Consider the following 21875-nt stretch of genomic DNA (forward strand, 5'->3'; position numbering starts at 1 on the left):
TGCCCAGGGAAGTGGTTGAGTCACCATCCCTGGAAGTATTTAAAAGACGGGTAGATGAGGTGCTTAGGGACATGGTTTAGTGGGCATGGTGGTGTTGGGTTGACGGTTGGACTCGATGATCTTGGAGGTCTCTTCCAACCTTAATGATTCTATGATTCTATGATTCTATGATTCTTTATTATAAAACCCAATGCGCCCACCTGCCATTTGATTTCCACTGCCTCTGCTAAGGAAAGAAAGAAAGAAAGAATCTTTACAGGTGCAACTTTGTAATATAGATTATACCAAAAATACAACCAATTCATTCTGAAAGAAATGCAGCATACTCTATTCATTTGAGCATGTATCCCCTGTAACAGATTTGTGAGAGGATGAAGAAGATGCTCTTCCTTTATTGGGGTATTCCACACACACCTCTAGAAATGTGTCAAGTCACGAGACAAGAAGGAAATGCATCCAAGATGAACGTACAATGCAACGTCTCCATCAGAGCAGGAGACACAGAGCTACTGACAAAAAAAATTAGAGAATTGCGTATTGAGGGAACACCACCAACAAATCAAAACTCACTACCTTTCTATCGCACATACATTTCCCTAGTATGCTTAGTTTAAGGAAGAACAAGGTGCTAGAGTATTAGGACAGAGAAAAGACGTCTTATCCACATGTGGGCTTTTATCTAAATCTAGTTTTATAAAGGCCTACATCAGAGATGAGGTTTTAGCAACTTGAAGACAAGAAAAGTATTATCCCATATAAGTGATCATAGATGGATAAAGACATCCAAAAAAGTTTTTAAATATACCTACATGAGCGGTTCTGTATTTTAATACCATGAACCAATACCAACATTATCAGGAATTTTCCATCTTCACACAAAGAAAGAGTAACACTGTGCCGCCTGGACTTGTTCATAATCCTTAGGTCAAAATGCCTTGATCCTGGATGTGCAGTGAAGGCAAATTCCTAGCTAGGAGTGTTAAAATGAGTTTCAGTGAAGCTCACCAGTCCTAGAGATCAAAGAATATGCTGTCACAAGACTGGCTATGCATGGAATTACCTTCCAAAATATAAAATAGCTTGCTTGTCAAGTCAAAAGTTTTGATATGAAGAGAGACATTTATATTCTCTCCAGTCCTATTCTCTCTCTGTAGGAGCCCTCTTCCTAAATATGATTATTGAAGTGAAACAATTTTACAGCTTCTGCGTCTGTCAACTTTTACTTATAGGCTACTTGCATAATGGAAACAAGCTGCTGGTGGTGGAGTATGAGACAGTTCTTTCTCTACGTGAGTTCACGCTCCCACCTTTATTTTGCTAACAGGCAGCAACCAGGGGCTTCCTGATGCTGAGGTTCCCGATTTTGGTAACACAGATACAACACACATTAGAATCTTTACATATGAATATTAAGAGTTACTTTGGAATTACACAACTTTACCTTGCTGAACCATCTGTGACTATAATCTTCCTGGGGTTATAGTTTCATGAATACTGGCAGCAGAGCTGTCTTAAGAAGTTCTGGATTTCACCCATAGCCCAGCCACCAGTCCCCACCTCCACACTGCAGTCCACTGCTTCTCAGCAGTGCAACTAAACTGTGGGACCAGCCTACAAAACAGATCCCTGGAAAGAAGTGGTTAAAAATAACCTCCCAAAAATCAAAGGGAAGAAGATGACTTTACACCACTGAAATTAATCTCTTATGAAAAGGCACGTAGGATAGAGTCTGCTTGCCTCATCTTTCTTGGGTCTGATGAGAGAGTACTGCAGTGAGGATCTGTAAGTAGAGGGGGCAGCTAGAAAAAGGTCAGGAGGCTTGTGAAATAAGGAATGTCTAGCCCACAACCAGTAAACAGGACCCATCGTGCCCATGGGACCCTCAGATAAAGGCCTGAAAGCAAGCACACTGCCCCAATTCTCTAATTATCCACAGATCCAAACTCATCTAACGCTTGGAAGTGAGACTCCCTGTTCCCAGACTCCCTATCCCATAGTGCAAACACTTCTTGGTTCCATGGTCAGATGGCCCCATTCCATGGGACAGCAGAAAGGTGGGAACTATGGCCTGGGAGAGCCTCCATAAAAGTCTGTAGCACCTGCTGACTGGAATTTTATCTATAGATAAGTATTTGTATAACCTTAATTCATAGGATTACAGTCGTATGCATATCAAATACAGCCAGGATAATACATATATATGTTTGCATGTGTCCATGTGTATGTACATATGGTTGGAAAGATAGATTAATGTTAAAGGAGCATTCACAGACAAATATATGTAAAGCTTTGAGAGGCTAGAACTACTTGTAGGAAGATTTGCTTTTATCGTTTAAAATTGCATTATATTCACTTGTACTGTTTAATTTCTCCACTTCGCTATTGCAACATTAAATTATCCTTCAGCTGAGTACTTGGATTTGACCATTTTATATGCCATATCCACTAATATCAGAGTTGCCACACAGCAATGGTATTTTGATTGCAAAGAGCGAGAATTTTTTTTCTTTTTTTCTTTTTTTTTTTTTTAAGAAATAGACTGGTAAAGATAAAACACAGTGAATTCTTCTGGGGCTGCACTTTCATCCAGCTGTCCCCAAATGCAGTATAAGCATTACAGAAAGCTGTCTGTTCATTGTTACTCTGAATGACTTATAGCGATTCCTGAATATCCTTCCGTGTCATCTGACAACATTCTTATCTTTGGAAGGTTTTTTTAAGAGCTACATTATATCATTCTGTCACCAATCATAGCTTGTACAATTCAGATCCTTTTAATCACTTGGAAACTGTTGTATGGTTTCTACAGAAATACCTGGAGAGATGGCATGCAGCATAAAACTGCACTTCTAATGCATCTGTTTGTTACTGAGAAACAGCCATGCTTCTTCATAAAATTCAGTTGTGTGTGATTACCTTAAGACAGAACCAAAACTTAAAACATTTCAAGAATACGGAGAAAAGATGCCTAGGAAATCATTTTACATTAGCGGTGAAAAGACATATATTGCATTTGTCTATGTATCTAAGTTACAGCTGACAGTCTTGTGAAGATTTACCTATTTCCACACCTGAGAATTAGCACCCTAGGATGAACAACTCGCAGACTAATTTTAAAGTAGGAAATATTGGAGCCACTTTTATGTCCCTCACATGAAACTGAATCATCAATACTTAATTATGAAAGGATGCAAGTGCGAACTGCCTTCTGTTTCAATACACACTCAAATTTTATCTGACAAGTGAACATTTTATGCAGGTCTAATCAGCAAAACATCTGCCTGCCTTCACCTCTCAGCACTCTTTGGCTTTCAGCTGTGCCTCTAAATAGGACAACAAAACTGTGGTACTTCTCCATTTGCAAGATGCACTATGTGTAAACAGCCAGTAGTGATTATAAAATGCTTAGGTACTATGACAACTATGGAAATATCTTATATAATTCCATATGAGGACTTCAACCACTGACTTTTGTTATTGCTTTAGGAGTCACATCATAAACATAGCTATGTGTAATTAAAGTTCTGTCAAAATACCTGTGCTTTTACATCATGACTGTCAAAGGAAATCTGTAGATAATGTCATAGTGTTGGTGACAGACCAAACCCCCTGCTGAATAAAATACATATAGGAGCTCTCTTGCCATGATCAGCTCCACTGACAAGTCCCCTACTGTTGCAGAGCTGAGGGGTCAGTTAGAAAGCCACAGACTCAGGGGCTATTCTGAAATGGTTTCCAAAGGTTTATCTAAGCCACCCAGAGAGACAGCAATAGCTGCAGAAACTTCTGACAAGGGTCTCCAGAATAGATTTCTAAGTTCTCTTTCGCACATCGCTGTGCATCTTTCCCCTTGCCTTCCCCCACCACCCACTCTGGGATTCAATTGCTCAGTAACGTACAACAGGAGAACTACACTCAGCCAAGCCAAAGCTGAACACACCAGGAGAAAAGGGGACTTGATCTCTCTAGACTAAATTATTGCGTGAGTTTAATTTCAGTGAGGAGTAGCATATGACAAGGAGCATATTTTTGAGTTGAACAGTGGGAGTTGGTTTAGCTTAGTACACATTCTGAAGTGTGCTATCGCTGTGACAAATATATATCTTCATGAGGACAGCTTTGTTAGAAGTGTTACTGATAAGAATCAGAGAGCGCGAAGGAAAATGCAGCCTTCACAGAACTGATCCTGAATCTGGAAATGTTACGTTTTAAATACACAAGCAGATGGCATTGCAACAAATTAGATGCAAAGAAAAGGAATTTATACACGGCAAGGGAGAACAGGGAAAGCAAGTTTCGCAGTATCTGCCAGAGATCTCCACAGCATTTTTATTACGTGATTCTTTTAATGTCCATATACCATTTTAAGAAGCTTCCCAGCACGCAGGGGGGAGGGTGGAATCTACAGTGACAGTTCACTTGTTTTAATGAAAGTTGTTCAGCCATCTTAATATTTTCATCTTTACACTGAAAATCATTGGTTTCCTTAATGCAAAAATGAAGTTGCTTCAGGCATGGCGCTGCAAGCATAGCATAATTCATTGTGTTAGGATATCTTTTCAGTTACAATATCCTTAGCAAGAGCAATAAAAGGTGAGCACCTACATCCCTTTGAATTTCAGTAGCTTACAGAAACTAGCTAGTACAGGTGGAAGGTTTGTAACTAAGCCATCAGAATCTAGGCAGCAGCAATAGGTTTATTCAGCTCTGTAGTTATACGCTTCTTCACGTCTTTTTGTATGAACAGAAATCTCTGGCCTACTTAAGTCCCACTTTAATGTGCTATAATCTTTTTCAAGACACTGTCATAATCTCTTGAAAGAAACTCCTCAAGTTCTTTGATGATATATGAAAATGTATCTTCTTTAGGTCTGTATCTATGTTTTTTTTACAGTACAGAAGAAAGATGTGAAAGCTCATTTTATACATCTACATACAGACTTTTAACTATTTCTAATATACAGAAAATTATCAGTAAGTGGTTACTTTTTTGTAACTCTCACTGCACCAGTAATGCATAACTCAAGTTTTAGATTTATTAGGAAATAAAAATATTAATTTTACAGATATTTGTGTGTGTGTGTACGTCCCTCATCTATTTTCTTTCTGGTACAAAAGATCCACAGTGAAGAAGAATGTTCTTGGTAGGGACAATTAAGGAGTTGTCCTGATCTTGGTATTACAGTAAGCACGAATAAGGTCAAAATTTTTAAGTATTTATGCATATTTCATGATAAACATAAGAAAATAAACAAAAGCAAATGCAAGTCAGTTTAAGATAGTCAGTGGATAAATTGCTTTCTCATCAGTTTTGCCCAGTGAAGCTTCGTTTCTCAAAGTAATACATTTGGTGCCCTCAAATCAGTATCTAATGGAAAACAAACTTTATCACAATACCATCTGGAGAGCATAATAAACTACCCCAAAGAAGCCCAATCCTTCTAAAACTGAAAACACGGAGAGTTAACAGGAACACTTCTCCAGTGCTGCAGGAAAAAAAAAAAAAAAGTTTTCCATTCTCATTTCAGTTTAGCAATGATACTGATATGAAAAATAATTAAAATCACACATTCTTAGAAGTCCTAATCAGCATGAAAATGATGGCAGTGTTTTCAAAATTGCTGCCAAAACAATTGCTATCTCTGAAAAAGGAAGTATACAATGCAAGTATTATTGAAATCTCCCCTCGGTCTTATCTTTCAGTCTTTCTGCATGGAAGTTGTCATTCCAGCCATTCAGAGACTCTGAGTAAGCGGTAGAAGTTACAGATTAGCTCTGAAACTATAGCCAAGCACCCTAAAACACTTAGCTAACAACTCTTTGAACATCAGGCCTACCCTTAGAGAAGGAAGGCAGGGAGCTAGGCAAACGATAACAGCTCTAAGTGCCTGGAGCGAGGGGAAGAGGCAAGAGAAAAGTCTTTTAAGCCTTTCTAGCCTGCCTCGACCAAGGAAATAGGCTATACTGGTGTTGCTCTGTGAGTTTCAAGCTAAATAAAATTGTGCTTCTGAAATAAGTCTGAACAGGCTTTGTCATGACATTAGCTCTTCCAGGGTTGGAGAGCCAACGCAGCAGCTACAGGGTTCAGCATAACACTAGGCAGAGCTAAAACTAGTACAGAACATATGTTTATAGACAGGACTGGAAGAAAGAGTCCATTGTAATCATTTACAGTTCCTGTTCGACTCATTTGAACTTGTTTCTGAGTCTGGCCTGAAACTTCTTCACTTTTCAAATGAAATGCAGGAGGCCAAAAACCTTTACCACAATGTTGAATGAAAAGAAAATACCACTGAAACATATTGCTGCTGCTCCAGTATGTAAAATTACCTGTTTCAATCAATTCACAATAAAAATTCTTAGTAAAATATAAAATTGTCCTGTACTCAAACTGCACACATAAAAAGAAAAGTCTGAGTGAACCGTGTTGGTGTTTGATGTGGACAGTACTCTAATCTGCCACTTTTTTTTTCCCCCTCATCAGCCCAATACCTTGATATTACTGAGCTTCATTCTTCAGGCAGGAAAGCCTCTGCTTCACATGTCACCATAGTACCCTTGTTTTTTCCCCACACTTGAAACTGCAGGGTTAAATGAAAACTGGAACCTTCATGAACTGAATTTGAAATTATCTTTATTTAAAATTTGTCATATGATTATGAATATGAACGAGATACACCCAAAATTACAGAAAGTCAAGTAAGTCCTCAGTAAACTTTCATACTGACTCAAATGGTGTCATTATGAACATGTTACTGTTATTCTGTTAGCTCTGTCTGCGGATATACAGCTGTCTTGAAGATGCTGTTTAAACACCACTCACTGTAGAAGACTGCATAGGTGGATCATGTTTCATTAGGTCAACAATAGTCATTTCCCTTTCCCATCAAAAAGACAATATACTTGAGCAGATTATATAACACTTCTGTACTGGTTCAAACGTAGAGAGTATCAGGTTTCTACCTCAATTCTGAGAGAAAAGGCCATTACTTTCTCCTTGGTACTCCAGTTAATCGATACAGACCAACCACATTACCTACTTTGATTCAAACTAAACATTATAGGTACGATTTTTAAAAGGAAGAATTTCCTAGTTTAGCACATCCTACTGCAATCCAATCTTCCTATACACTGGCCAAGGATTCACACACACTCTTCTTCATGAACACCATCTAAATCTATCCTCAGTGACATCACTTCTTTTTCTTCCAAACCCTTCTATATTTGTTTTTCCACCATGTAGCTCCAATCTCCACACACTAACTTTCACAGTGCCATACTATACACAGAAAGTAACTCTCCCAATACCCTAATGACATATAGCCCCTATCCCATAATAAAAAACACAGTTCCCAATGCCTATACAAACATGAAGTTCATTGTGGGGCCAAGGCTTAAGCTTTTTTTCTACATGTGCTTCTTTAAGACAAAGCTACAGCTGCTGGTGTAAAAGGTTTCAGCGGCTGGTCAAAGTCTCTGATGAACCCTCTCAACTGTTAGATCTAACAGGTTGTTAACAATCTTCAGTAGCCTCTCTTAAAAAAAAAAAGAAGTTCAAAAGCTAGACATGGTCAAGAGGATTCTGGTTCCAACAATACTATTTTGCAGCAGAAATCAGTACTACCCCTCAAAAATCTGATATTCATAAGTGAACGTTTCTGGTCAAGAACAGTATGATTAAGCTTACAAAAAGACAATCACTAGCAGCGCTGGAGAAGACAATCAGGGATGAGAGCTCTGCTCAAGCAGAGTGACAGGAGCTATAATGAAAACTACTTTAGCCACGGCTATCTAAAAAGTATTTTGGATTCATGCGCTTTTAGGCATTTAACCATCTCGTACCAGGTAAAAGTTCACACAATTCCCTGGTGATTCCCATAATTTCAGTGGAGTTTCTGTGCCTGTCAAAGATCTCACCCCATTTTATAAATCTTACAGAAGGATTCACCTCATCTTTTAGACAGATGAGAGATCAGCAGAGACACCTCCACTGGTACCTCTGCAGGGAAGATTTATTTCTCCTTACATGATAAAATGCATCATTTTCTGAAGCATCTATGTTTCTCGAAAGATAAAGAACTTAGAGTAGACAGACTCTTAGATGGCTAAAATGCAGCACACCCACTTCTACGTTGGTGTTAACTGCTCAAATAACTTACTGAAGACCAGCTTAGAAAAACATCTATTTACATTCAGATGAAGAATTCTCATGGCTCAAAAAAGCCCTGACATTTCCATTAAGTCTCCTACAATCCCACATCCTGTTATACTCTCCTAACAACAGCATCACCCTCTCTTTTCTTTTTATTTTTTTAATTAATCATTTAAAAGCCAAGCTGATTTAGCTGAGTAGCCAGTGGGGATGCTGTCAGATTTGGTCACCCTTTTACTATGGGCTGGCTGAACTACTACTGGCAATAGTGCTACTATCTGAACATTCTCCTTGTTTGAGAGGTTTTGATTCTATTCATGTCACAATTAAGAAGGGAGGGAAAGCGCTACATAATAAAAAGAAAACATTTCACTCAGAAGAGGATTATTTCCACCACAGCCCGTTCATCTTTATTCTATATAAAGCTGCTTTATTCCTATATGTAACTTTTCCTGTCTCCTGCAAACAATACCAGACTTGTCACGCCAAGTCACCAGAGAAAGATCAGGTTCCCCTTAATAAACTTCCTAAACCAGTTACAATGCCCATTTTGAGCTGTATTATACTAATTACTGGAATGAATTGGCTTACCATTTAACATAGTTTAGAGCAATACAGTAAGAAAAAGTCCGAAGCAAGGATTATTTTCTCCCTTGTTTCTTAACATCATACTATGGACTGATTTCCTACTCAGTGTGTTTCAGTTTAGTAACTCACATTTCCTTTTCACATTTCAAAGCATTGCTCTGAGAAAAAACATTGCTTTTTCCTATGGCTGCAGCTGGAATTTTTCCCTCTGGAGCCCTGACCAGTTGCTGTTTTGAAGTGCTCACAGCTTAGAAATTTAAAAAGAAAAAAAAAAACCCACAACCTCAAAACAGAGGCTTCAAAGGTCAGGGTAAAAGTGACAGAGTTCATTCTGTGTACAAATGCTCTGTATCAACAAATAGTCCCTGTGAGCAGAGGCATTAGCGTTGTTTTAAGTACCTGGTCAAAGAAAATAGTAGGTTTCAATTCTGCTGCCTAAATATGGGTGATAGCCCCAACTGAGATGCTCAAAGTTATTAAAAAAATCCATGTGGAGTTGTCAGGTATGGAACAGCCATGGACCAACAGGATCTCATCTGGAGGCCAGCAGAAGCAGCAGCTAGGGGTCTTCAGGATACCCCAAGGCATTTTAAACAGTACTGGACAATTATGTTTAGGCACATGTTTAGGTCCTTAGTGCCTCCTCTCCCACCTTTCCTCATTCCAGAAGTCGTATGTCCCACTCCCAGGGCATGTCCCTTCCTACACTTCCTTCTTCTCAATTCAGAAGACCGTACAACTAACAGTTCATTCAGACTTAACAGAGTCTAACGTTCCTTTCCCTCTCTCCTACAGGGCTTTGATGGATTCTCTCTCACTGGAAGAGACTGGACATCTTTCAGAAAGACTGTGTACAGTTCAGACAGATGCTACAGCTATGATGTCATAAGAACGCTATGAAACTCTACAAGCCTTGCCATGCTTAAAGGTCTTTTCCAGCCTAAACAATTTTATGATTCTACGCTGGAGGCCAGATCAGACCAGCATTTCTTAAATTTTCAGGTTGGCAACCTCTTAATCAAGAGGCAACCAAACAGACAATTATTTTCAACTACTGTAAAAACAAGACCAAAAAAGTACTAATTATTGTTTCCATTATACAGATGGAGAAGGAAATATTAGCTATCTTGCTTGCTGTAATACAGCAATTCCAGTTCAGAGTTGGACAGGTGGCAGGAAGAGGCCACCTTGCTAGGGAGAAAGACAAAGCACGAGGGCAGGAACTGTGAAACTTTTAGCAGAACTAAAGCAGAGAATGCAGGCAACAACATGGAGGTTCATCATAGAAGGAGCAACAGAGACAGGAGGAAGGACAAACAAAGGGGAAGTAAGAAAGCAGTAGCAGCAGAAAGAGTGCTGATGAAGGTGATGGAAGATCAAGCAGGGCAGAAGGCAATATGGCAATGAACAGGTTAGGAACATGTCAAAGAGTCAAGTTAATAGTAAAGCAATTAAATGAAAACAAACAGGTCATTACTAGTGCTCGCAGCAAGTCACTTGGCCACCCTACAACAGCATTTCACGCTTTTATTCTGGGCCTGCAATGCCTCACACAGCAACAGGCAGCAACACTCTCTCTCACCAAAATATTCACAGTCAACAATCAGGAAACGGAGCAGAGGTACGTGAGTTTCCTTTAAATATCAGAACAGTTCCCTGTTGAACTTTTTCTTTTCATGGCTATTTTTTACATCATAAGAAAGAGTTTAAATTCTTCCATGACACACTTTAAAAACTGAATCCTGTTCTCCAAAAATATTCAAAGAGTAAATGTTAATGGTCCAATCTTGTCTTCTATTGTGCAGCACATACACTAAATCCCTTGGAAAATCATTTTCTGAGACTTTGTGTTCACAACTTTAAAGCATTTTATGCTGCATAATGAAAAAAAGACCGTATCATTTTTGCATGAACCAGGTAATTAGTACCTTGAACACACCTGTAAGAAAAAAAAAAAACATAAAATATATCAAATGTAACCCCAAAGTTTGCTATACAGCAAATCTAGAGAAAAAGAGACTTCCTAAAGTCTAGGGGAAAAAAAAATTTTTAAACATACTTTAACACTGTAGTGCTCACACAAATTGCAGTATTTATAAATTAAATATTGATTCAGATCCACTGTCCTCAAGAAAAAACAGCAAGGGGATTTACTTTCAGACAGCCTTTCTGTAACATATGCAGCCATGTCCCAAAGTGGATTCTTCAGCTGTTCATATTTCTACCTTTCAGGACACCTTCAATGGGGAATTAAAAGCTTTCTGAGAAGCCCAAGTTCTTCCCAACCCTATTCACAGCTCTCTATCACTAAATTGCCTTAGATACGTCTCCTTCCCAGCTCTGCACATTGTGAAAGTTTAATGGTACAAATGACATTTAAATTAAGCTCAGGGGTTACAACAGAATAGAATAGAATAGAATAGAATAGAATAGAATAGAATAGAATAGAATAGAATAGAATAGAATAGAATAGAATAGAATAGAATAGAATAGAATAGAATAGAATAGAATAGAATAGAATAGAATAGAATAGAATAGAATAGAATAGAATAGAATAGAATAGAATAGAATAGAATAGAATAGAATAGAACAGAACAGAACAGAACAGAACAGAACAGAACAGAACAGAACAGAACAGAACAGAACAGAATAGTTCAGTTGGAAGGGACAACTGCCTGACCACTTCAGGGCTCACCACAAGTTAAAGCATGTTATTAAGGACATGGTTCAAATGCCTCTTAAAACGCTGACAGGCTTGCTTGGGGCATCGAACACCTCTCTAGGAAGCCTGTTCCAGTGTTTGACCACCTTCTCGGTAAAGAAATGCTTCCTAATGTCCAGTCTAAACCTCCCCTGGTGCAGATTTGAACCATTCCCACACGTCCTATCCCTGGATAAGAGGGAGAAGAGATCAGCACCTCCCTCTCTGCCTCCCCTCCTCGGGAAGCTGGAGGGCAATGAGATCACCCCTCAGCCTCCTTTTCTCCAAACAAGACAATCCCAAAGTCCTCAGCCGCTCCTCATAGGACATGCCTTCCAGCCCCTTCACCAGCTTTGTTGCCCTCCTCTGGATGCATTCAAGGACCTTTGCATCCTTCTTCAATTGCGAGGCCCAGAACTGCAGACAGTAATCGAGGTGAGGCTGTACCAACGCTGAATACAGCGGGATAATCACCTCTTTTGACCGGCTGGTTATACTGTGTTTGATGCACCCCAGGATGTGATTTGCCATCTTGGCTGCCAGGGCACACTGCTGACTCATATTGAGCCTGCTGTCAACCAGCACCCCCAGATCCCTTTCTGCAGGGCTGCTCTCCAGCCACTCCTCTCCCAATTTATACTTGTGCCCGGCGTTACTCCATCCTAGGTGCAGAATACGGCATTTGGACTTGTTAAATTTCATGCCATTAGTGATTGCCCAATGCTCCAATCTATCTAGATCCCTCTGCAAGGCCTCTTGTCCCTCAAGAGAGTCAACAGCACCTCTCAGTTTGGTACCGTCAGCAAACTTGCTAATGGTTAATAAAACATTTTTTCTCTTACCTAGGCAGTTCCAGCGGGAGACTCTGCCCATATAAGATTCGAACCATCCCCAGGAAGATCTCCTCTCCACTAATGACATAAGGAACCTAGGGCAATCAGCTTGCTAATTTAGACGTGCCAGTTAAGTGCCTAAAGTTGAATGAATACAAGCAAAGTGCCTTTGAGTTAGGCACTGAGTGTCTGACCCTTGAGACACCCAAGTTTCTTTACACAATGCACAGTGGTTACACTAATTACATGGGTCTCTAAATACAGTACTCAGAATAAAATAAATTGAGCTGTAAAATGAGTTTTCAGAGAAGCAGTAAATGCACCCCACTAACACTGTTATACTGCAATGCTGTTAAGGGGAGGAAAACCAAGGCCCAGAAACCCAAAAATCTTCACATTAATAGCTTGTTTATGCACCACACATGAAGTTTTGTCAGTCTTTTATAACTGGTGCTCTGTAAAGCTTCCCAGTTCCAGTACATGAATTATTCTGGAAAGAGATTCTGTGGCCCTTTCATAGAAACACCTGGGAAACTGGAAGACTATGAACATGCAGATAGCCCTGCCAGCTCAGACAAAAAGACTGCCTAGCACAGTGTTCTGCTCTCCAACAGCACCCATAAGCAGATGTTCAAGAAAGAGTAAGACCAGGGAAGTATAAATAGTACCCTCTTGAGTATTTCTCAGCATCTATTTTCAAGGTCCTCCCATGGCGGACCTCTCCAAGTACTTGTCCATCTCTCCCCTTGAACTTTTTTGCATCTACAATCTCTTTTGACAAGGAGTTCCACAAATCTACCACCTGCTGCAGTAACAGCAATCTTTTTGTGGTCTCTGCAGCTGTCTCCTGCTAACCTCAGTGGGTGGCCCTTTAGTCTTGGCCACTAAGAGACAGTCACCTCCACCCCAAATCATTCACAACTTAAGAGTCACAACTGTCCACATGTAAAGTCACAGCTGTCGACATTTAGACTAGATATAAGGAAGAAATTTTTTACGCTGAGGGTGGTGAAACACTGGAATGACAGGTTGCCCAGAGAGGTGGTTGTCGTGGTTTAACCTCAGTCGGCAACTGAGCACCACGCAGCCGCTCGCTCACTCCCCCACCCCAGTGGGATGGGGAAGAGAATTGGAAGAGCACAAGTGAGAAAAACTCATGGGTTGAGATAAAAATGGTTTAATAATTTAAATAAAATAATAATAAGGTAATAATAATAATACACAAAGCAAGTGATGCACAGTGCAACCGCTCACCACCTGCCGACTGATGCCCAGCCAGTCCCCGAACAGCAGCCCCCCCAGCCAGCTTTCCCCAGTTTATGTACTGAGCATGACGTCCCATGGTATGGAATGTCCCTTTGGGCAGTTTGGGTCAGCTGTCCTGGCTGTGCCCCCTCCCAGCTTCTTGTGCACCTCCAGCCTTCTCAGTCGGTAGAGCATGGGAAGCTGAAAAGTCCTTGGCTAGTGTAAGCACTACCTAGCAACAACTGAAACATCGGTGCGTTATCATTATTCTCATCCTAAATCCAAACCACAGCACTGTACCAGCTACTAGGAAGGAAATTAACTCTGTCCCTGCCAAAACCAGGACAGTGGCGGATGCCCCATCCCTGGAAAAATTCAAGGTCAGGTTGGACGGGGCTCTGAGCAACCTGGTCTAGTTGAAGATGTCCCTGCCCACGGCAGGGGGGTTGGACTAGATGACCTTTAGAGGTCCCTTCCAACCCAAACTATTCTATGATTCTATGAAAGAGTGCTTGCTTACCTAATCATTCCCCATAGGGAAACTATTCCAGTCTCAAAGATCCTCATAAGTAAAAGCTCTACGCATACAAAGAAATTTTTTTGTGTATTGCAAACTGGAGTAAAATTAAATGTGATACAAATACAGAAATGTATTTTATATTCACCAGCCACAGAAACACAATTAAAAACCCTACTGCATATCTCTTTAGAATTAAATAAAACCCAATGCTTTACTCACCCCTCATTTTAACTAGTGTTTATATAATGATTTTACAGTCTTGGAAAAATCTGTTTTTTAAAGACCTGACTTATTTTTCAGACATGAAATTCACACAAGAATTAATAGCTTAAAACCCTACGCAAGCACCTCCCAGTTCAGAGTATGATGTGGGGAAAAAAAGCACATATCTACAAGCTAAGTAGAATTTTTAACTGTGGAAATTGGTTATTCAAACGAGAAAAATCCCCAATTCACATTCATTACCAGAATTCACATCAATTGGCAAACAAATCTATTGTTCCAGTACATTCAGAAGCCAGTACAGGCCACAAGACTGAAAAAATCTTAGTCATTGGGTGACAAAAAGGTTCCCCCAGATTCTCCACAGTCAGAGGAGCCCACAACTGGCAACAGCAACCACAGACATCTGACTGCATGTACCACAGTAAAAAAGCCTGGTCAAAAACAGTAAAGTAGTCAAGAGCATCAGGAGAAAGTGGTTCCTATAGAGAACACTAGCTGATTTACTACAATCTCAGATGACAAGCAGTAGTTCCAAATGCCAAGGATCTGTGGAAGCGGACCTCAGTGAAACACAAAGTGAACAAACAAACACAGGTCCCTCTGATATAGCAACACGTCTGAAGTCTAAATGTCCTCAGACACGCCCACCATATAGATTGTTCAAATGGATGACCACGTAGACGATGAAAGTGCTTTGCCAAGGGTTGCAGGTCCCTTGTCCCCACACACACACCCCAGCATACAGCATTGACACTAACAACATAGTGCTCAGTAGCTCATACAGCACCTGCATAGTAAGCTGGTCAGTATTTCGACAACAGAATTCTTTTGAAAAAAATAAAGTGTATTTTCAACCAAAATAATTACATTTGTTTTAGTTCACTCTTGTTAGAACTGGACAATATATGGAAAAAAAAATTCCATTTTTTAAAACATCTACGTTTGAATTAGAACATTTTCTACAAAACTGACACTGCCATTAAAAAGCTTTTTAAACTACCTTCTTCAATTTTCACTCCCACATTTATAAATCAAATTAAAACCTCCTAAAATGTCCCACAAAAAACATTCTGATTTTTCTTACAACCTTAATGAAGTACCCAATCCTTTGCAGTGGTGACAGCAGCGCATCAGGTGACAGTCCCAAGGCTTCAGAGTGCACAGGCGTGTTTTCTGTATCAACGCATTCTCCTGATGCACACTCCTTCCACTGCTGTAGCTAATGCTGTTTTGCCTCTTCCCTCAGAAAATTCTTTAATACTACTGCAAAATCACTATCATAGGAAGACTACAGTGTTTTCGTTTTTAGTCTTTCTGTTCACCTGCCAGACTGTTGTCCCTAATCTTCCATTTTCCAGTAAAAAAATAAAATTCACTCCTTCAGGTTAAAGACAGTACTAGCACATGCTTAAACTTAGTGATCTTGGTGTTCGCTGAACTGGGAACAAAGATACCTATGTTCATATTCAAATCAAATTTTCAAAAATATTTATGTCACTGATAGAGTTTTGAAATGTTCGTTATTATATTTACCTTAAATAAATTTAACCTTATTATAGCATAACAAACTTTGCAAATTATTTCCTATAGTATCATTACAGAATAACTGAAGTTTTCAAGCCATTTTTCATATTAACTCAATAATTTTACTACTACTTGATGAAAAAATACAATTTTACTTGTGACTATTCCTCCTGTTCTTTTCCAAAGAGATCCAAACGTGGAACATACTCATTTCCAATGAGATTTTTTTAAAAGATATGCCACAGCATAATGATAATGCATATAGCATGTTGAGTTGAAAGACCGTATGTTGCAATTGTGATAGATATTCTGAAGCAGATACGGTCACTACTGCCTGCTGCTACCTGGCATCCTCAGTAAACTACCTGAAGCAATGATCGGAGTCCCACCGTTAGTCCTTTATATTCAACGGCAAGTTTTTGATTATTTCTTTCCTTCTAAATTTTTGGCACCGGTAAGTCTATAACTTCCTTTATGAAATCACCATTACATACCTGAAGCCAGGTATGAAAGGACACACACAAAGCCTGATGCATGTGCCATGTTTAACCGATCTGCATATTTCTCCAGGAGAACAATGCCTGTAACCCATCATTTAAAGACGACAAGAAACAAATGCCACAAAATTCTTATAAAAAATTCATGCAACACCCAGATAATTACTTTATCTATCTCCTACACTATTAGCTGTAAGACTAATAAAGCTACTCAGCAGGCAAGGGATTCAATGAAATATACCCTGAGTTCCTGGGAGGATCGCCTGTGGTTCCAACTCTAACGCTTCTGATCAAATACAAGCTCTCTTCCCACTGCTGAGCAACAGGCTTTTCTGGATCTTGATCAAACATGCTCCAAAGGAGGGAGGGTGTAATAATATGGTGTAAAGTATTCAAGTGTGTAGGAGAACAATTGATTGTGGTGAAAGGGAGGAGGAGACGAAACTATTTAAGAAATCATAGAAAGTGACTTTCTTTTACATTCAGGTCACTTGAGCAGCAAAACAAGTTCACAGCAATTCTTTCAATAAGCAACAATACAGTTAAGCATATGTACTAATCATCATTAATAAACCACGTAAGCCAGCACAAAAACATACTGCCTTGCACTGTTACAGGTTCCCAGTTCCCACAAATATTTTCAATTCTGTTCCCCATCTAAGGCTGAGGCATCAAGATACAAATACTACAGAACAAACATCTCCCAGTGGCTATCTAATGAAAGTAAGGACCAAAATAAACAGCATCAAAAAATGCCAACCCATTTATCAGTGAAAGGTCTCAAGTTCTCTTCCTAGAGTCCAACTGCCTAACAAACCTAAGTACTGTCTGCTTCCTGCTGCTTTCAGTGAAAGGCTGGAAAGGAGACAACTGGACTTCCCTTCCTCTGCAAGGAAGAGATGAAAAATTCCTTACTTAGTGATCCTTCTAAAAAAACATTCCTTCTTAACCCAAACATTTCTTACCTTGAAATCTAGTACATTCCAGTCTTAAATCTACTTTCAAAAAGCTGACTTAATCTCCCGTCTCTGGGTGAACTTCATGTTCTAGGGGAAATCTTACCTAATTTTGGCAGGGAATAGGGCACTTTAAAATAATCTTCATAAAATTCAATGAGTCTCCTTGTAATATTTAGAGCATAGTCCCCCGATCCTCTTCGTATTGCATCAGGCCTTGCATATAACCGCACCTGTTAAAAAACAAAGCGAAAGACTGATCATTTCAGCATCTACATTTTAAAGCTATCCTACCTGCAGAGATGAACTATTCTAAGGTTGTTGTGAGGTGGCAGGATTATTCTCTTAAAGCCAAACGTGACTGTCGTATGTTTGTCAAAACATGTCATAGCTGAAAACCAGAACTTCCACGATTAAGGTTACAAAGGTGAGAAGTCACAATCTCTTACTTGTTTGTGTCGCCAAATAAAAGACTTAACACTCCTTGCATCAAAATAAATATTCAAAGAAAACACTTACATGTGTTTGCTAGAGATATGATGGGAGAGTGGATTAGTATAATGGTTCTCTGCCTACACTGAATGTAGGCAGGATGCAGTGGCTCAGTAGGAGAGAAGTTCACGGTTTGTTAAAGGCACATTATATTGAGCCCTGAAAGTATTAGTAGACTGTGGAGAAAAAAAAAAAAAATCATTCTCTTCTTTTCCCTGACAGTGACACAGTTACCCTCGATGAGCTATGGAAGACTGCAAAAACAACCATTTATAAGCTCATTCATGTACACAAACAATTAACATCCCTGAAACCTCCATGACTGCTTCAGGCCTCTGTTTTCAGAAAGCAGTAAGTTAAAGCTGTTTATACAAGCCTCAGACTGCTGTGTTCAGTATAAAACAGCTCACACATCTGACTACATGGAGCACCCTGGTGAACAGAACTCACCTTCGTAATTCAGCATCCAAGTGTGACCAGCTCCCGAGGCAGCAGAAAGCACCGCCACGTTATTCATTATTCCCTGTCCTTACAGTCCTTAACGCTTCCTTAGTACAAAGATGACATGCAGCTAATGAGAACTGTTAACCAAGAACGGGATAGAAAGGAGAGGCACTTTTTGCTCTCCCTCCTCATGCACAGTCTGGTGGACACGTAGCCAAGGGGAAGCAGTGTGTGCTTTGTCTCTAGCGGCTGTGGCAGAAGGTCTCTCCCTGAAGTACACAAAGACCTGATACAAACAAGACTCTACTAAATGTCAGTCCCAGTAATAATATCTGACTTGCTAATACTTTCTGTGGCAGGATTAAATCCCAGCCAGGGTTCGAGGAAAGCAGCAGGGCAGAAATCAGAAAATATCAGTGCAAACATGAAGCAGAAATATCAGTTTTGAAATGTTTCTAAATGCTCTATTCTGGACCAAGAAAAGCCAATGGGATTTTCGGCTTCAGTGAAAACATTACCAAGTATTGCTTTACTGCTCTGTTCCTGAACCAGTTCAGTTACCCGAGTGGAAACCAGGTATCAAACCTCGGTACACTGTACCTGTCAGTTCTGTTTTAAGCCACTATCTCTTTGTTTTCAGTATTTAGACACATTAGTCTGCTTTGTTACTATGTCCATCTTTATATTTTTATCTTCATGTTGTATTAGACTCAGTGCACAATCAACCATACATAGTTATCATTTGTAATGTAAAACAGATAACACTGTAACCTAATGAGACATGTAATAAAGCAGACTTCTCATAATCACCACCTGAAAGCATATAAACCATTATCTGAACACTTCCAAGTCACTATTTTTGTTTATTGCTTCCTTCCAAAGTTAACAGTGATGTGTACATTAAATGTTCCCTTATCTGCTAAACTAAATATATTTAAAAAAAGATATTAACCGCAGAGATCCTAATTCAAACATCTCAAAACCTTTAGTTTATGGAAGGATGGTAAGAATCACAGATTTGTGATGAACATTGTTTTGTATCATTAAACCTTTATACACAATTTTGCATAATTGCTTTACTGGCACAGTTGACTGTATCAGCAAATTAGCAAAAAAAGAGTCAGCCAACCAAGTATGCAAAAAGTCATTCAATTTGACAGCGGCCGAATGTGTCCATAATAAGGAACAGGACAACAGAAGGGAAGAAAAAAATAGGTACATAGAAGAAAAATCAAGGTTCAACTTACTGCATTACAACGTGTGCCTTTTGGCAAATGCAGAAAAGGCATTTAATGGTGTCAGAGATGGAGCCCGGGTACCAAAGCTCAAAAACCACAATGCTGCGAACTTTCATTTGCCACCTGCCTAATGCTGAATATAGTTTTATTTTGCCTGTGAAGTTCCCCCGGGTGCCTCTCTGCCTGCCTAGAACAGCTCCGGACTGCCAGGGCTGCGTGGCTCACACCGAGGTCACCCCTAAGCTGGAACACAGTTCAGAAACTACCCGTGCCTTTGCCCAGGTCTCTCAGGGCCTTTGAGGCAACAGGCATTGCCGAAGCACGCCAGCCATCTTCAAATGCCGGGTCTGCTTCTGCCTTTCACCCAACAACCACTGAACGTGACATGTATGGAGGAACCTTAGAGGCACCACCGCAGACTTACACCCCTGGCCTCAGCAAACTCCCTCTTGGTTAGCAGAGGGCTACCGCAGGGGACAGTCTGTGACACTGCCTACCCGGCTGGCTGTTTTGGATGACACCTTCTCAGGTGTTATTCACAGTGTAAGGAGCTTGGTCCAGAGTTCAGTCTAAAGGCTGGCACTTATAAGCTTGAAATTGAAGCCCCTAACTTTCACACACCGATGTCCTTTAATGTGTATGGGCTTATCTTGACCATGTGTTACCCCCAAGTCCATAAAATGGGGATTATATTATTTCCTTAAATTATATGAACATTCTGAGTATTAAGTAATAAAGACTGTAATAAAGAAAGTTTTCAGACACTGCTCCAAAGCACCGCTTAAGTAAATAAAACACAATGAAGATTAAGACATGAGGTTTGTTTAGCATCATTTTTTTGTTTGTTTAGTGCTTTCATTTCAAAAGGCAGATAGGTTGTGTTACTTTATGCTGGACTGAACAAGAATGCGTAATTATTATCTACTTTCCCACAGGCTATTTGATCACTATACTAAGAATTTGATTTTAAATTAATTTAAATAAGAGAAAGAACAGAAAATCTTCTGCAGGGTCAGACCTAAATATCAATAAAAGTATTACGTGTTCTCCTACAAAAGATAAAGAGGTTTCTAGCTTAGGTGCATAATTCGTCACCCACTGCAATGGCACCTACTGCCCTGCAAATATTAGTGAAGCTCTTCTTCATAATCTTTGCAAGATTAGGTTATACTATTATTTTCATGTAAGAAAGTGGAGAACAAAGAGAGACTGAGACTAATTCTGGGTGCCTATCTTGACAACTCTCAATGTCAAGTATACCTAACGGTTTTATTGCACGCACTTAAAGCACTGTTCCGATTATATCTTATTGCAGTGGTGAATACTTTATACAGCTTTGAGTCTGCTCACAGGTGCCTTAGTTTGGATATTAAGAAAATCAGTAACGCACAATTAGTGACTAAATGAGACCATGTCAGTTTATGTGATTTGCTCGACATCTCATAGCAATTCTGGTAGCAGAGGCAGGGAGGTAATTCAAAGATGGCACTCAGCCTCGCAGCCACCTGACAGCCTGCACCAAGCATCTTCCACGTTTGGGAATTAATAAGGTAGGGACTGTTCAGACAACAGGCATATTCGCAGCACACTGGTGGTGTCCTGACGCAGCATAGTTCCCTGTGTGCCTAAATGACAAAAATACCAGAAAAATATTATGAGGGATCATATTAGTAATGACACTGTCATAACACCTATGAATATAACAAAGTGAACCTAAATTCTGGGGTTTTTTTCTTAACTCCTTTGCATCCATTACTATTTGCAACCATTACCAATCTTTCAACAGAAGTTCTGACTACTAAGAAAAAAAAATCCAAACCTCTCATTTCTCTCTCAAATGGAACCAGACTGACGGTCTCCTTCCTACCACAAGTTTGAGTAACTAGGTTTGCAGCTTCAGCCCTACAAACCAGAGCTCCCCTTTGACATGTATAAGACGCTTTTGTTCTTAGACTGCACAGCCACTGATGGAGGAGACCAGATACACTTTGCTAGAAATCATTTTCACTTCTGTTAACAGCAGAGCAAGAAGTTATTAGAGATCCTAAATGAAGTCACTGCAGTGTATATTTTCTCATTCTTTTCTAAAGTGAGCAGAAATGTGAGCTGTATCCCCTTGCTTCCTTTCCAGAAGCCCTGGACTACTTTCATTAGAACTTTAAATCAAGACAATACAATAGCCACACTCAGATACCACGACAAAAAAAATCATCCTGAAGGATTAATTTAAAAATATTAGTAACCTAACTCAAGTTCTTAGAATGACTTTGGCAGCATTATCAGATAAAATACTAAAATATTCCTGGAACTTGTATGGTAAATTCCACGTATTTGTTATAAGTGATCAGTACTCTACTTCTCTGTAGTTAGTCAAAAGTATTTGCTGTACAAAAAGTGTATTTTCACAAATAATTTGTACATATTGCAACACCTTCTGTAGTCTCTCAATATTTCAGCATT

The 21875-nt window shown here is 39.6% G+C and overlaps 1 protein-coding gene across 1 annotated transcript in view; it reads right to left on the reverse strand.

Annotated features, from left to right (window-relative positions):
• TRHDE (thyrotropin-releasing hormone degrading enzyme) overlaps positions 1-21875 on the reverse strand; it is a 223010-nt gene that overhangs the window by 170758 nt on the left and 30377 nt on the right. The window contains exon 2 of the mRNA XM_009327544.1: positions 17348-17474. Coding sequence (XP_009325819.1) covers positions 17348-17474 — 127 coding nt within the window. The remainder of the gene's footprint in view (positions 1-17347; positions 17475-21875) is intronic.

This window comes from Pygoscelis adeliae, unplaced genomic scaffold (genome assembly GCF_000699105.1).
Source record: "Pygoscelis adeliae isolate BGI_AS28 unplaced genomic scaffold, ASM69910v1 Scaffold113, whole genome shotgun sequence".
Lineage (NCBI taxonomy): Eukaryota > Metazoa > Chordata > Aves > Sphenisciformes > Spheniscidae > Pygoscelis > Pygoscelis adeliae.